The 17,104-nt window shown below is 33.5% G+C and overlaps 3 protein-coding genes across 4 annotated transcripts; all 3 read right to left on the bottom strand.

The window, feature by feature from the left end:
- Window positions 1-2,960: 2,960 nt before the first annotated feature.
- On the bottom strand, window positions 2,961-12,957 carry LOC127812838 (uncharacterized). Its single transcript, XM_052353363.1, has 7 exons — window positions 12,866-12,957; window positions 7,797-7,981; window positions 7,390-7,514; window positions 4,574-4,835; window positions 3,878-3,965; window positions 3,590-3,656; window positions 2,961-3,494 (listed from the first exon to the last, which is right to left on the bottom strand). The coding sequence occupies exons 1-7, from the start codon at window positions 12,955-12,957 to the stop codon at window positions 3,441-3,443; spliced, it is 873 nt and encodes a 290-aa protein (XP_052209323.1). The 3' UTR covers window positions 2,961-3,440.
- LOC127813382 (pentatricopeptide repeat-containing protein At5g15010, mitochondrial) lies at window positions 12,678-14,743 on the bottom strand. Its single transcript, XM_052354326.1, has one exon. It carries the CDS (start codon window positions 14,741-14,743, stop codon window positions 12,989-12,991), a length of 1,755 nt encoding a protein of 584 aa, XP_052210286.1. The 3' UTR covers window positions 12,678-12,988.
- On the bottom strand, window positions 14,743-15,717 carry LOC127813383 (uncharacterized). Of its 2 annotated transcripts, none has more exons than XM_052354329.1 (2): window positions 15,247-15,717; window positions 14,743-15,050 (listed from the first exon to the last, which is right to left on the bottom strand). In XM_052354329.1, the coding sequence occupies exons 1-2, from the start codon at window positions 15,715-15,717 to the stop codon at window positions 14,943-14,945; spliced, it is 579 nt and encodes a 192-aa protein (XP_052210289.1). In that variant the 3' UTR covers window positions 14,743-14,942. The 2 variants fall into 2 exon arrangements, with proteins under 2 accessions (XP_052210289.1, XP_052210287.1); XM_052354327.1 differs by having other exon boundaries at window positions 15,255-15,717.
- Between the last annotated feature and the right edge of the window lie 1,387 nt (window positions 15,718-17,104).

Genomic DNA, 17,104 nt, shown 5'->3' with positions numbered 1-17,104 from the left:
TTACCCTAATTTGCAGACATAACTACCAACCGACCATACCCCTTGATCAAAGTCACACCACCCTTAAGTCCTAAAGGCAACAACCATGGCAGCTATTTTTTTATTTGAGAAAGACTTTTTTAAAGAGTTCGAGTGAAGTCTGAACTCAAGTTGATTCCGATTTATTTAATCAAATATGAATCAATAACTAGATAGGTTGGTTCAAAGACTTGTTAAGAGATCAAGTCTGAACTCAACTACCAACTAATCTACAAAGAATTGTTGAGTATATATGTATATTTGTTCGAATTTAGATCCGAATCTATTAACATAAATTATGTTCAATATGAGCATTTAATTATCATGAACTCAATATTTTTCATGAAATTGAGTCATATCTATAAAAGTATCAATATTATATTATATCCACAAATTTTTCTTTTTTATTAATATGTCATGAGTCACAATATGATAAATGAGAATGATTAGAAGCCTCTCCCACAAAGTGTTCTTAGTAAAAATGCATAAACAAATAATTCCGACAATCAAAAAGCTCTTAAAAAATCTCACAATGAATCTGACTTATTTGTTAGAAGTCTCAATCTTAATTGATCTTCGAATATTAAAAGTGTTTATCTTGAATTCTCACGTTTCTCTATAAATAGGTGAGCTATCATCTCAAAAATGATATGTCTCAAATACTAATTAAAATTCTCCATTCAACTCTTTAATAATCTCTAGTATTTGATTTAAATATCAAAATATTTATACAAAAAGTACCATATACTCTCTGATAGAAAATACTACTAATATAGATTACACTTTAGAGTACATAATGTAACTAAAATATTCAAAATACCATTTACCTAAAGCAATGAAATGAGGTACTGAGATGAAGTTAAACAGCGAGACACGTGACTAAAATAATACTCCTTATCCAAGATGGTGAGGCAATGAGGCGGAGGAATATTTTTATCATTTATGATATATTATATATAGTGATCATAATGTAATCCAAAATATACTAATAAGTTAATCCTCTTTGATTATTGTCTTTTTAGCAAATCTCAAGCAAATAAACTTACTATGATGTCAGAAGCGACACCAACCACGTTTTGCTTGGGGATGAAGTTGCTTTCACTAAAGATATTTTACACATAAAATATATATATATATGTATAATGTATATTATTATAAAGCGCGTTATTTGTTTTCATTGACAAGTGCTAACATTCTCTCTCCTCTTCAACTTGCTGATTTTTTTACTATTTCCAGGTAACTACTCTCCCTCATTCCAGCTCAATCATTTCTTTTGGAAACTGGGAATGACTATGACGTGGATATTATTATTCATTTATATTAAAAAAATTATTTAAATTTTCAGTTTCCAGACCTTTTTATCAATGTTTTTAAAGTCCAATTAAATTGGTTGGTTCAATTAATTCGATCATAAGTGGGAGAGAAAAATAATTCGGTTTGACTAAAAAAATTAATTTTTAAAAGTCGGTTGGAAATTTAAAAAAAAATAATTTTCAAAAATTACTTTCATTATTTTAATAACACTTTTCATACAAAAATTTTAGAATAAATTATACTCGATATTCTAAAATTTTCAATAAATTACAATGTGTACCTCTCACATTTTGAAAATTATACTAATATAGTCTCAGTTAACATTTATTACAAAAAATTACATAATTTTATAAAACTTTAAGTTACCTTGTCTAGTAATTGAATAGAACCTTTGAACCATAGGGATAGTGTAATCTTTTTAAAAAATGGAGGTATTTTTTATATTCATGACAAATCATAGGGAAAAGAAACGTAATTTTCCTAAAATTTTATAATAATATCAACTTGTATAGGCATGCACCAACAATTATTTGAGTGGAGGTTGAAAGTGTAACACTAACTTACTTTGCTCCCCTCTTTGTCACACAAATAATTATTATTAGATTACTTTCTAAGGTTCCAACAAGACAAATTTTGTTACATCTAAATCTAATCTAAGTCCCTAACTACTTTTCTATAGTGTTTGTTAACCAAAATATAGACTAAAAAAAAAAAATGTATGATATAAAAAGTATTCTAAACTTTAATTTTTTCTAATATGTTTATTAAATTTATCTAATATTATCTAGATACACTTATGTCTTTTCTTTCTGAATAAACATAACTTGAACCTTATTGATAAGAAAAATAATTCATATATTCTCTCGTAAATTCTAAAAACTTTAACAAACAATTTGGTAAATTTTTTAAATGTTTCTCAATCTTATTTTGATCATTCCATATTTTGATTCGAAAAACACTAAAATTTTATATTAATACAATCTTATCTTACTCATTTTAGGTAGCGTTTGTTTAAATAAATAAGATAAGAAAGTATCAAGATAAAGTCTGAATACTTTTCGGACCAAGATATGAAATTGTCAAAATAAAGTTGGGAAGCATTACAAAATTTTTATCAAGTTGTTTATTAAATTTTTTAAAATGCACTAGATGACACAATCGTCATTTTTTTCTTATCTATAAAAACTAAGATATACTTATCTTGAGAAGGGTGAAAGATAAACATATCTTGAACAAGCAAAATAAGAAGTCACGTGACTTCTTTTCCAATGATCATCAGATAAGTTTAACAAATAGATTGAAAAGATCAAACATCTGGAATACTTTTCATATCCCTCCTTTTTTGGTCTATATCTTAGTTAACAAACACTACCTTAACAAATACTAGCTTAATATGTATCATATCATATTCACACGATCACACTATGTGTTACACGAGCTTCCACTTTTGTAGGAATTGCACGAGCCTTCTCTCATGCTCTAGCTCGTGTTTGCCCTAATTTTAGCATCTCCAACAAAAACTCATTTTATAACGAGTTCATATCCTAAAAGCAATTGTTATATACTAATACCATCGTGACGTGTCATCTTTGTCCCAAATACGATGTAACAAAAAGAAGTAATACAAATAGAGTCAAACATGAAATTGTGATTATGATGGCTATAATCAATTGGGTTAATCCAGTTATTGAGGCAAGTGATTTAGCTTCAAAAGTGGAAAATAGAAATCCAATCCCAAGGGCATATTTGTACAAGTCAATGCCATAAGGGTACCCCCTTTTTAGGACAGGTCTAACAAGAAACAGAGCCTTTGCAGAAGGGTTTGGCTGAAAATGCTCTAAAACTTTGAAATAAGAACAATCATCGTCTCTAGCATGACAGTAACTCCAAACAGACAAAAAAGGGGGGAAGCCATTTAAACAAGCTTTCAGTATCACTACTTCCTCGACAATCAGAAAACCTGTCTAGAGGAGCAAAGATATTATGACCGATGCCGCCAGCAATGTTGTTGACGATCATGCACTTAGCGGGGACGAATTTCAGTACCGAAGAGTTGTAAGGTTACGGTGGAGAAAGAATACTTGTAATGTTACTCTTGTTTCGGGAGCTCAATCATACAATCCCTCCTGTTCCCAGACATCGACTAGAAATTCCACCATTTCCTGTCATTTGAAACCAAAGACGCTCAGCGACAATCTAGCTAGCACAAAAGATCAGCGAAGCGGAAGCCAACTAGTCAGGCTGGCAGTATACTTACAGAGAGAGGGATGGTCTGGCCGAAAGGTTTGTTGGTCCCAAGTAAGCTATCATAAGAAGCATTCCGGCTGCAAAGGATAATGGAGAAATCAAGTACAAATGTCAAGTGCTTATATAAATGATGGTAGCCTCAAAAATCATGAATGAGCAACATAGTAGGTCAAGCTTTGGCTCCTGTGAATGGGTATTGTGCATGCATGAGAAACAACGAAAGAATCTTTTATGGAACCATAACGACAAGTTTGCCATCAACATGGTTAACTGAACCAGGAGAAGATGAAGCGAGTACCTTAGTTTGGTTTCCCTGGTTTGTGGGCGGTTCTGAGAACTCTTATTTCCAATCCATTGCTGCCTTGTCTGATTCCAAAGAAGAAGACCTGCATGAAAAGAACGACTTTAGCAGATACACTAGTAAATCAAAACGTAGATGAAAGAGATCTATTTGGAGTGTCCTAAAAGTTCTCTAGCTTGGGGAGTTGCACGACATTATAACTGCTGTTTCTTTTAGAAAATCGACAAGAAAAAGAAAAACTATGAACTACAGGATTTAGCAGGATTACTAACATGAAAGCATTCTATGGCGGCAAGCTAAAGCAACACGAGGTTTTTCAAGGCACCATAGAGATTTGATTAGTTTACAGAGTCAAATTCCTGTGGGTTTCCAAGGCGCTATAGAGATGTGTTAACTTTCAGGAGTTGAACTGAGATGATGGTTCCAACCCACCTATCTAGAAATAGAGACTGGTGCTAATATGGCTCCCATGAGCCAAACAAATTGCCGGTGCTTGACCATGAAAATTTTTTATTGATAAGTTAGCAAGCCATAACCAACAACAACATATCAAGCATTTCTCTTACATGTAGAGTCAGCTACATGAATTTTAAATTTTTAACTAGCCAGTCATTTCTATCTGTGGCCTTACCTTTTGTAAGGACATTACAGCAAGCCATAACCAACAAAAAAAAATAAATATTTTGTACTTACCATGGTTTACAAATTCAGTAGGGTTGCTCGTGCTGCCAACACTGTTATGTGGATCTAGGGGTGGATTTGATGTGCTCATCGAGGAAACACTTCTCTGGGACTGAACTGCACTATTGTCCATCTCAAGACTGCTGGTGCTCCAGAAATCCTCTAAAATGTTTGGTTTTTTAACTGTTTGGCCTCGAATTCTCAGTCCCTTGGATGGCTCATCCACAGCAATTATCAGTGGAGGCTTAGTACAACAACCAAGACAACTTCTGCTCTGTTGCGAATCAGGTTTATGACCATAATAGAGATTAGTATGAACCACATAATTTCCCATGCATCAAAAAAGATGTGAGAAAAAAGTGAATATAAAATCTTCACGTTGTCCTCCTATAACTAATTTGCATTTGGCTTTGGTGCATCAAAGTAAGCTACAAGTATGTGTTTTTTTTTCCCCCTTTTCGTCTGTTTTCTTTCTACTTTCTTGTTTTTAACCATAGATCACAGTTAAGTCAGGTCATGGAAGTAGCATTGTGTAATGCACCAGGGTCTGAAAGGCCTGTCAATGAATTAACTAATAGGACCATGATACTGCAAGCAAAGGCAGAATCTCTGACCAAGATAACCTAATGAAATTTGGCTACTGGGTACCTGTCTTTGAGCAGGGAATCCTATGATGGTCAGGAAATATGACTACTAGTCATAAAAACAGGGTAATATGATAACCAGGCATCTTGCAAAAATTATAGAGAAAAAGGCACTTGTAGTGGGGATTTCATATAATCTACGAAATCTCCCATTTCAGAGACGATGCACAATTGTTAACCATTACAAGTCAAGAGTATATCCGCACAACCATGAGATCAATATATCTTTTTGAAAGCACTCCAGTTACTGATCATGCAAAAATATAGACACCATTGTCATCATCATCACAATCCTTAATCCCATTAGGTCAGGTTAGCTACATAATCCAACCCTCATTTATCCAAGCTAGAGATCAGCCATGATAGAGAAAGATAACTTTAATGCTACAAGTGTCAAGGAGATTACTCAACCCACAGAATGAAAGAATTACAGCTTTGTGGTGTGTGCCGATAATAAAATGAAATGATGCACCTGAAGCATAGACGGACAAGATTAGATGTGGCAACAAGGAAACATGACTATAACTACCCTTTCAATATATTAAACATCATCGTCAGAAATGTTTAGTTTTTCCAGCTAGTTGGTTTTTTTATCAGTAAAATGTTGTATCCATTTAATCCTTTACTCATGTAAATAGCATCCACCATGGAAACTCATTTATTCATTATGGCATAATCATTTATATCTAAACCCCATGCAGCAGCCTATACTTCAAACAACACTTTCTTTTCCACCAAACACCAAAGCTTTTTGTTCATACAAAGTTCTTCTTCAATCACAATTAGTCAATTAAACTAATTTTCAAGCTGCTCTGAAATTCTCAAGCACAGATAAGTGCATATTATGTAAATAATCAGATAAAAAGTAAACCACCTAAACACCCCCCCGCGGTAGGAATAAGAAACCTGTGAGAGTTTCTGACAGATAATGTATACAATATATATATATATATATTTCAAATTCATATCACCTAATAAAAAAATTTGAAACAGCACAGAGTTCTACAAGCTATACGCTTGAAAATTGGAAAGGCGCAGAATCAAGTCTAATTGTTTTAGGGTTATAATTCAAATAAAATGACTTGTTTCTAAAAAGAGAAATGCACATAGCAGTTTTAGAAGTGCCATGAGAAATATGGATTCCCCTCATCACTTGAAAACAAATTGGCTCCATGGTTGGTTATGAGAGAAATGTTCCTTAACAACCGCATCCCCAATGCACAGCTACACCAATATATTCCATCAGGGCAAACAAAGCCCCAATAAATTTCTAAAAACTTAACAAAAAAAAATCATTAAGGATAAAAAATATATAGAAAGCATAGGATATATTAGTATCTTACACAAAAAAGAAGTAGAATCCTAACAAGGAAGAAAGTGAAATTTTCTGCAAGCAAAAATCACACAGAAATGGCAAAACAACACCTATTGACCATAGTTCGGACTATAAAATTAGATGTCAAGTAACCAATAGATACAGAATATGGAAAAGTTTGGCACCTTAAGCAAACAATAGGAAAAAGAGAAAAGACCCACAAAACACATTTCTGTTTCCTTAATCCTCCTGCTCACTTAAGCTCCAAGCAAGCACAAGATTCCAAACTTAGAAAGCGAAAAGTTATACACGCCAGATACTCTGCAATTTTTTGTCATAATACTAAAACAAGATTGAGGGCTAATAAAATTATGTATTCTTCACCTTCTTCTTCTTAAACTAATCAAAATTTCCATAGGTTCAAGTTTCAACCATTCAAGCTGTTCCTTTTGCTAATACAAGTCATCGGGTACACAGGTTGCATGCACGACTTTTATATTGATGTATCTAATTATTGCTCAGCTAGACTAATTTGTATTTGATTCTGTGTGATTTAGGTTAACAGTAATACAATATAGTCAGTGAGAATGAATTCCCAATTTGTTTACAACCAATAGCACTAAACAAGATATATATATATATATATATGTACTGTGCAAATACAATCTTGTATGTTTCACCTTGTCCTTCTTCAGGAAAAAACGGAACTAATCGAAATTTGCGCAGGTTCAAGTTTGAACCGGTCAAGTTGCTCCTTTTCAAATATTTTCTCAGCAGCCAAACAGGACTAAGAGAAAGAGAGGGTCGAAAATAATCAAAGAACACAGATCCAATATATTGACAAACACGAGTGAGATAGAAAGACTGACCCCATACATGCGAAGATATGGCAGATCCAAGAACAGTTTGATTCGCAAAGTTGCATTAAATAAAACGTCAGAACCCAGATCCAAAACGCCGAACGCCGAATCGGGGAAGAAGAGAGTTGAATACCCTACAAACAAGAAAACACAATCAGTATCAATTTCGTTCGATCTCAGAACGGCGCGCGTGCTTGGTTGCCGAGAAAAAAAAAGCAGGAAAATTGAGAGAGAAGAAGAGAAAACAGATAAAACCCAGGACCGAGATATATTCCCCCCGCTCGAAACTAACTCACGCTACAGAAACGAAGTTACATCACAAGACAGTTGAAAATGTTCCTAATTTGTTCGCGGTTCCTCACTTTTCTTAGCAACCAAACAACTTTATCAAAGGGCATCAAAACAGGAAGAGGGACCTGTCAATAAACATTGTTGGGCCTTGGTTCTTGGTTGACACTGATCAAACACTCTCTGCTGATTGAGCGAAGATAGGTTCGAGTTCGGCTTCACTGTTCTCCACAGTTGCTCTCCACCACTTCCATTATCGAGAAAAGAAGAGAGAGAGAGAGCCGTAACAAGCAAGACTAGGTGGTAGCAGCCGCTTATTAAAAAATAATAATAATAGTAATATAAATTGCATAATATACGCCCAGTTATGAAAATACGAAATTGCCCTTTGCATCGTGCTTTGTACTTTCTCCTGAATTATTTTTAATTAAATATTTAAACTCTAATTAAGATTAGAATTTCGAATTCGCGTAATTATCCCATACTTAATCAAGGTTTAAGATGAAGGGCATTTTTGGTATCGGCGTGTTTTATTATATTGTTTGGTAACTGAGTAAGATATTATACATATAACTGATAAGAATAAAGAATAGGTATTTAATTAATATTTTATTAAAACTTTCAAGCCATGTACACGAGGTAGAGGAAGTTTTTGAAAGTCTGAATTATAATCATCCCTAAGAACTAAAATAATACATTTGAGTGAGTGTTGTTATTTATGATGCAAACTCTTGATTATTTTTCAATCAATGACTTAAAATGCTAAAAATATATATTTATGAGTTAATTATTATTTTACGTAAAAATTGACACTTATAATATCAACTTTAGTTATTAAGTGGTTCGACTAAACAAAGTAAAAGAAGATTCGTCGGCCTAAAATAGAAAAATTAGCTCTACAAGATATGAGGGAATGAGAGAATAGCTAACTTTGTCTGAACAGCACTGTATTTGATGCACCAATTGAGACGAAAAATGCTCTTACTCCCTAAAGTATTCATTATTTCGCTCTCTTTGACAAAAATAAAACTACCACTTGCAATTTGAGTTATGGAATATTTGAAATACTTTTCAATAAAATAAATAAAAATTTATTATAAAATTTTATAACATTTCTTAATTTGGACCTAAAAAAAATAAGTTTAGTCTAACTAAAAATAATCAATCTTATTTTGTTATTTATTATGAATTTATAAAATAATCTAAAAGGATGATATTAAATCATGAATGCGAAAACTATATTAATTAAAAAATATAAGTTTAAAGGTATAATCGAAATAATAAAAAATTTGCATTGTCATAAAAAAAAAAAAAGAAGTCAAAGTATAAGAGTTAAAATAACTCAAAAATAATCAAAATAACAAAAAAATCAAATGATCATAAAAAAAAAAACATAAAAGTATATACAAATATATATATATTTAACCTATCAAAGAGGCTCTAAAACTTTTGATAATATCCATACAAATGTTCTATCTAAATTTATTCATAATATTTCCATGCAACATGTCAAATTAGCTCCACAATGTCTAATATTATAAATGAGACAAAAATTAATTAAGACGACTTTTACGCATTAATTTGACATTTTGATGGTTCAATAAAATAAAAATGTGTATAATATGTAAAAAAATAAAATAATATATTTTTATTGGTTAAGTTTAAAGAATAAAAATTTTTATAACACTAATTAGTTGACAATTAGGAGAGAGAAAAAATTCAATTTACCTAAATTAATCGAACCGAACCGATCAAACTTATCGATTCAGTTTTTTTCTTATATTTGTTCAATTTAATTAATTTTTCTTAAAGTTCAAGTTTCAATTTTCAATTCAAATTTTTTGGTTGGAATAATCAAATTAACTAAATTTTAAAATGATGTTATTTTAATATTTATAAAACAACGTCATTTTCTTTGATTATTTGTATTCTCTATTTGTTATTTTGGCTTTTCAATTTTTTTACGTTTATTCGATTTAATCAATTTGAGTTTAATTTTTTTAATTATTAATTAATTTAATTTTTAAGTTAATCGATCAAATTAGTTTAATCAATTAACAAATTTTCATGAATTCGATAGCCAAATGAACTCTTTACACACCCCAATTGACAAGGATGTGCTTGATTATGAAAAATCAATTATATTGTGACTACCAAAACCCACTCTCCCTCTATGCACGAGAATGATTATTAAAATTGTATTGTTAAAATAGAAGGGATGATAACCACTTGAATAAATAAAAAAATAAAAAATAATGAGCATAGGAATCTGTAGCACGTGGGGGGACTTCAATTCCATTACGTCATCAATTAAGATAAAATAAAGGCTAATGTCTCTTTAAAAGTAGGGGTCATCAATATTTTGATTAAATTAAAATTATTAAATTAAATTAAAATTAAAACAATTAAATTAAATTAGTTAAAACTATCAGTTTAATTTAATTTTTAAATTTAATAATTTAATTATTCCAAGTTCGATTCTATTTTTATATTAAAACAAATTAAAATAATTGAATAGACTAAAATATAAAAAATGACGTCATTTTTTATTAATAATTCAATAAATTAAAAAAATTTATTCTAATCCAACAGTTTAATTTTATAATTTTTTTAATTTTATCAATTTAAATATTTATTTCACCGATTCAATTTGAACAATTTGAAACTAAATGCTCACTCATGTAAATAATAATTTCTATATAATAGGTGTATTTTATTTTTTTAAAAAAATTATATTTAATATATTATATTTTATTTTAAAAATACTCTTCTTATCAATTAATGGTAAATATAACATATTTTATAGTATTTAATAAAATTATTTTTGAAAAAGTAATGTAGAGTTGACTGAGTCTCTCTTGATAAAATAAAAAAGAGTTGTCGGCACCCTGCAAGTGGGGGAGGGAGCGGCAGCAGCCGCAGCGGCGCTGGTTGGAAATGGAGGGGTATTTTTGACATTTGATCCAACCAATTATTTTTGGGCAGGTGACCGTTTTATAATAATGGCGATATGATGTAAAACCCCCCACACCCACCGCCAATTAGGAAAAACAAGAAAATATTCAGCACACGTCCCTCACGTGACATGGGCCCATTATATGAATTGCCAATGTCACACGCGGATACATATCATTCAAATTCTATCTTCTAGAATCATATAATATAATGAGCCCATTTGGCATTTTTTTTTTGTTTAAATTGTAAAAAATAGTATTAAAAAATAGCATTTAATAATATTGTCATACTATGCTATTAATAATAAAATAAATAATAAATGTAAGCCATACTATAGGCACTAGGAGCTGTCTCCACATTTTAAAAGTTTTCATTTTTACTTTCGAAAGACGAAAAAATATTTTCGAGTCTTTTATGTAATTTTAAAAATATTTTATAATATTAAAAAAATACAAAAAAGGCACTCCCGATTTAAAAATGCTTTCCCATGCATGAATAGGTTAAAGAAAAAAAAATTTGCATCTCTAACTCAAAATTTTTATTTTTTTTAAATTTGTTTAGATGTATTATAAAATTTATATTTTTTTATACTTTTTATATTAAAAATTATATTTATAAAAAATTATATATATTTTTTATTTATGCATTTCTCCACATTTATGTTTCATAGTTTTTTAAAAAATAACATTTTCTCCATTTTCATTCTATATTGTATCTATTTTTCGTTTCTATACGACTTATCTAGTAGACAAACTACTTACGCATACTAGTAGTATGGTAAAAAAACTTATAATACTATCATCAAAACATAACAAACAATATTTTATGGGACCTAATATATGAATGATGTCAGCACACTATGCGATAACAACATATTCAAGATTCAAGATTAAAATTAATCCATACAATCTTCTCTAAAAGTTTTGAATATCTTGAATAATTTCTTTTAATTTAAAAAAATTCATAATGAACAACTTAAACGTCAACGACAACTATAACGTCCACTTTCGATTAAAAAGAATTCAAGCCTTAATCTCATTGGTCAAAATTGATTAGATGAATTATAACTTTCCAATCATCTCAATCTATTGTCATATATTTTGTCATGCCTTCATACCATGCCATATCTCCAGGTTTCTCACTATTTTTTTTTTCTCACCTTTGTCTATCTCTAGAAAGAATGCATGATGATATGTAAAATTGAAGTGTAAGGAAAGTAGCCTATATTATATCAACAAGAGGTTGTGGGTCCAATGGAAATTCCAAGAGAGGAGGATGGTAACCCCTTTTTTTTTATTAAATTATTCATTATTTTGATTATATTTATAAATTTATATTTTTAATTTAATTTTAAATCATATACTTTAATATTTTTTTCATATGATAATTAAAATTTTTCATTGTTTTTTATTACATCACTAAACCTATATTTTTTTATTCAATTTACTCACTCTACTTTGACGTGAACAAAATATAACGTATATTTTGTTATCTTATTATTTTTTTTTTTACACATGAAAATATAAAGGTTAAATTAATTTAAAAGGTTTAAGAATGTAATCGAAACAACAAAAAATTTAAGTTAATATATACAAAAAATATCAAAGTATGAAGATTAAATTGACTTGAAAATCAAGTTTAGGGGTGTAATCAAAATAACAAAAAAATCGAGTGATTACATAAAAAAACGTAAAAATATAATAACAAAAATATGGACTTAGCCTAAATTATTTGGTCCAAGCCTAAGTACAACTCAATACAAAAATAAAAATAAAGACTCAAAACTTTGTGTCTCGGACAAAAAAAAGGAACAAATACAAAGTTGAGCCTACTTGCAACTTCAACAAGAACAGCTAATTCTTCTTTTGCATGTTGAATAATGTTTATGTTATCAATTATTATGAACCTAACAGCATCATAAAGTTGGATTAGTGGCCTTTTAATATGTATTATCATTATCGTATGTTAAATGGTATCTTCATGTTAGATTAATGGTACTTTTTTCAATACCTGTATTTTTTAAATATTATATGCTCATAAATGTTGGTAACGGAAACAGAATTTCAGTTAAACAGTGTATGGCCAACAGGTTAGGATCCATTTTCAAATTAATGGAACATTTGTTGATTCTTTATGGATAGGAACACAAGTTATTGACAAAAATGAAGGGTGAAAAACATAAGGAGATACTTGCAAATGAGAAAACAAGGCTTTGTGCACCTGTAAGGAGCCATGAACACACCTGGGATTAGCTGAGTAGTAAATCATGCTTATATAAACAGCAAAATTTATCATCAATCTTGCAAAGCTAGTGATCCCACAGAGAAAAGCCATCCTCTCTAACAACTCTTCAAGTTTCAGGCTGTTAGTAAGACACACTTTGCTTATCAAATTTTGTAGAAGTAACCCTGCTTTTGTTGTCTAGATGACTAAGCTCCAACTGATTGTCTCTTGAATCTATCATCTGGCGGTTTGTAATTTGTTTGCCCAAAGCCCAAGACTGAAGCATCTCATCTAACTTTGGTTCTGGCAAATATTGTTTCGCTTTCATCTCTTTGTAATATTTGTGTGCTTCCTCCAACTCTCCATTCAAAAATAACCCATATATCAATGCAATGTATGAGCTCCGGTCAGGGCCACCATTTTGGCTCATCTGGCTCATCTCACCCCACAGCCTGTGGACATTGTCAAGCTGGCGCCATCGACAGAACTTTCTAATCAACATTATGTAAGTATCATTGTTTGGACAGCAGCCCATCTTTTTCATGTTCTGTAAGAGTGCAAAGACTTCCTGCGCTGACCTTAAAATACGAAAGAAGGCATGGTATGTCCGAACAGTTGGGGACAGGCCACGCTGCAACATTTCACTGAACACCTCTCGGGCTTCGTCTAATTGGTGAGCCCTACAGATAGGCTTGATCAACGAGTTATAAGTAACAGCATTTGGAGCAATGCCATTTTCTTCCATTGTTATCAAGAGATTGTGAGCATCCTTCACAAGCCTGCCTTTAGCAAGAGCATGGATGACTGCATTGTAAACTTTCCTATCTGGAGCAATATCAAGTGCCTTCATCTGATTGAAAAGCTTAAGCACCTCATTGAGCTTATTGGCTTTTGAAAAGCAAGAAAGGATACTTGAGTATGATATAGCATCACGCACAATTCCTCTTTCATCCATCTCCCTCCAGATTCTCTTTGCCTCGCGTGGGTTGCCAAGAATATTACACCAGCCGTTGAGAATAATGTTAAAGCTCTTAGTATTAAATGGGAAACTGTTTTCGTTGCAGAAAAGCATATGCTCAGCATCTTTAACATTTTTGTACCGACAAAGAGCAGAGAGAAGGCTATGGAATTCTTCCATCCCCATATCAAATTTGAATAGCTTATGAGCATAAAAAGTGCTAATAGCCTTCCCAATCTCATGTGCGGCACAATATCGTCGGATCATGATCAATAAAGTCTGAGGGGTCACTAGAGATTCACCACTCCTTGTGCGCCTCATTTCATTGATCAAAGACCAGGCAGTGTCAAACTTTCTCATTTTTGCAAGAATAGAGATCATTGAGTGGTATGCTCGCAAGGAATGTGCATAATCGGGCTGCTTTGCAGCCCACAAAAAGAAGGTGAATGCTGCTTCCCAATCATTGCGCACCCGAGAGAGAACCTCCACAACCAACTCATAGGAGGCAGTGATACTACACTGCTCTAGCCTGTTTCTCACTTTAAAAATCCTTCTTCCTGGTTCCTGTAAGATCTTCAAAACTATTGCTATATCCTGGCCAAATTTCACATCCAGGCCGTCATCACTACAATCATCTTCACTAGCTTCGGTATTGTCATCAACCTCACTCTGGTCATATGATTTAAATGATGCAGCAATTTGATTTTCATTTATCAAGGAGCTAAAAGATGAGAGAGAGATTGCAAAGAGAGGAGATCTCAAAGGGCTTGTAACAATCCCAGTAGCACTACAAGGGGTCAAGTTCAAGGCAGCAATAGAGTTAGCACATTGGAACTGAAACTGGATTGGATTGACAGATTTTGGATTGACATCCGCGGCCCTAAGCTTAACAGATAAAATGGTTTTAGTAAACCTTCTTCTGAAACCTCCCCACATCATTGAATTTCCAACTTGACCTTCTTCATTATCAACAAATAGAACGGATAAAACTGCTATGACTGATATACATGTTCTGAGCACCAAGTGTTTGCAAAAATGCCAAAATGAAGCCAAATAGAACAACTACATTCTCATAACGAAAACTCAATCCAAACTCTTCTTGCTTAGCACCAACAAGTTTCATATGGCTAGCAATGATTCAAAAACCATGCTTTGTTGGCCATCTCGGCTTTACCAGTGCTAGAATCCAGGTTCTTTGACGACTTCGGATAACCTCTAGTTCGCATATTGTGATTATGGTCGTGAACTAAGAACCAAATTAGCAAAATTTCAGAGTAAAATCAGTCGTTCAAAACTAGAAAAATTAAACCAACCGAAAGAAATACGAGCCCCGTAGCAGTGTAGACATGAAAACCCCAAAACAAGCGAGCGTTCAGCCAAAACAATAAATGAGAATCGAACACATGAACGCTGGGACAACGCAAACTCTGAGGAAAACTTACAAAATTACCATATAGTGGCGGGCCGACAGCGAGCGACGGAGCAAGAGGCAAGAGGCAAGACGCAAGACGCAAGACGGCAAGAGCAGCGAGCCACCCTCCACGACGGCGAGCCGGCGAGGGCGAGAGAGAGGCAGCGAGCGACGGAGAGCGAGCCACCGGCAACGAGGGCGAGGCGAGCCGGCGAGGGCGATCGATGGAGCGGGAGAGAGGCAGCGAGCGACGGTCGACGGAGCAGGGACGTCGCAGGCGAGCAGCGAGAGGCGAGAGCGAGGGCGAAGCCAGGAGTGACGGAGCGACAGAGAGGCTGGGCAGGGCAGCGAGCGAAAGCGAGAGATGGAGAAGGGCAGGGGCGAGCCAGGTTTGCAGAGGGGGAGGGCGTGGGCGGCTGGACAGTGGGCCCTTGCAAAGAGGGACGGTTCCCAATTTTATGGGCCCCCAAATAATCAAATATTCATGGGGCAACCGCCTCATGAAAGGTCCGGCCCTGACGGCACCGCTTCCATATATTTCCAGACCAGCAATCTCCTTCACCCACTATTTCCGTTCCCTTTTTTTGGCAAGGAATCTGAGGAACAGGGATTGTTTTAAGGAACTATTCCTGTTCCTTTGAAACATTTGAATGCCCAGATTATATACAATAGCAAGTTCTCGACTCTTGTGGCTAGATCCTGAAAAAACGTCTCCAATTGGAGAGTTCCAGAAAAATCCATGGATGTTGAGATAGCGGTTTTACTTCCACATGCCTTCAAAGAGTGAGCCACTACTTTCTCATGCCTTTGCTGGATGTTAGATTGATGTTTGAAGTCGACTGCTTTAATGGGTTCTGTATTGTGTCTATTAGGTGTTCGATAAATTGCGTTTGGTTGTCACTCTTGGCTTATACTCATACTGATAAAGGATAAGGTCTTGCAGAAGGCATTTGGGGAATTAAAGTCTCAAAGTGGTACGTACGGTATGGGGATGCTTTGTGTATTCACAGTTCTTATAGCTCTTGATTCCGCTATCCTGGTTGCCACCTCATATTTGACAAAATTGAATGCCGTTACCCCATTACAGTTTCTTGCACCACTGCCCATACAGATATTTTTTAAATCACTCGCAAGTATTATTTAGGAGCTGCAGATTTTGTTGCATTTGCTTTTCCTTACTCGTTGATTCGGGAATTTGGTCGTCCCTATATGTTCAGAAAAATAAAGCTGATTTTGTTATCCCTACACCTGGCTAGTTGTTCATCCACACGGAAAATTTTGCCCTTACTTCCCCTTAATTGGTTTTTATTATGTGAAAAATTTCACAACACAGTTATACTAAGGCTGGTCTAGATTTGGGTTCAAAGTGAGATCTAAATACGGTTTGCAATATTCTAGAAAAAAAGTCAAAGGGCTTAGAAGTCATGCAATTTTCTCTAGATTTTGGCTTAATGCTGTTGTGTAGCTTGGTGGATTAGAGTCTCAATGTAATACCCTGAGAGTCTTAGGTCAGGTTTAAGAAGGAACTTTAGAAAAACTAGTATATATATCGAGGATAGTAAGTTCAAGAATGGGTGAGTCCTGCGAAGTTTGCGTAAGTCCATCAGGATAAGTTGATCTGATCCTTTTTATCGCTCGATACGGGATGTTATAGATAGTATTAAAACTGATCCTTGGAGAAGGCGATCTGATAAGGGCGGGGAGTGGCGTCGGGGTGCGAGGGCCTGATCAAGGAGTGACTCCTAGCAAACTCCTAGGATGGCAGCCCCCAAAGGGAAGAAGATCTGAGACCAGTTGTAAGATCACATGACAAAGACGTTATGTGCTCAAGAGAAAAAGAATGTAATACCCCGAGAGTCTAAGGTTAGGTCCAAGAAGGGACTCTAGAG

Source organism: Diospyros lotus, chromosome 11 (assembly GCF_014633365.1).
Source record: "Diospyros lotus cultivar Yz01 chromosome 11, ASM1463336v1, whole genome shotgun sequence".
NCBI classification, from domain to species: domain Eukaryota; kingdom Viridiplantae; phylum Streptophyta; class Magnoliopsida; order Ericales; family Ebenaceae; genus Diospyros; species Diospyros lotus.
The sequence above is the reverse complement of the archived record's forward strand: the minus strand, read 5'-3'. Positions and strand labels throughout refer to the sequence as shown.

What these genes read in the sequence shown, in the direction of transcription:
- LOC127813382 (XM_052354326.1), bottom strand. Translation starts at nt 14,743, where the DNA reads ATGATGTGGGGAGGTTTCAGAAGAAGGTTTACTAAAACCATTTTATCT.
- LOC127813383 (XM_052354327.1), bottom strand. Translation starts at nt 15,717, where the DNA reads ATGAGGCGGTTGCCCCATGAATATTTGATTATTTGGGGGCCCATAAAA. An exon ending in TGTCGGCCCGCCACTATATG is followed by an intron (nt 15,051 to 15,254) that starts GTAATTTTGTAA and finishes TTTGGTTCTTAG; the next exon opens with TTCACGACCATAATCACAAT.
- LOC127812838 (XM_052353363.1), bottom strand. Translation starts at nt 12,957, where the DNA reads ATGGCTTTTCTCTGTGGGATCACTAGCTTTGCAAGATTGATGATAAAT. An exon ending in TACTACTCAGCTAATCCCAG is followed by an intron (nt 7,982 to 12,865) that starts GTGTGTTCATGG and finishes TTTTTTAATAAG; the next exon opens with CGGCTGCTACCACCTAGTCT. An exon ending in CATATCTTCGCATGTATGGG is followed by an intron (nt 4,836 to 7,389) that starts GTCAGTCTTTCT and finishes GATTCGCAACAG; the next exon opens with AGCAGAAGTTGTCTTGGTTG.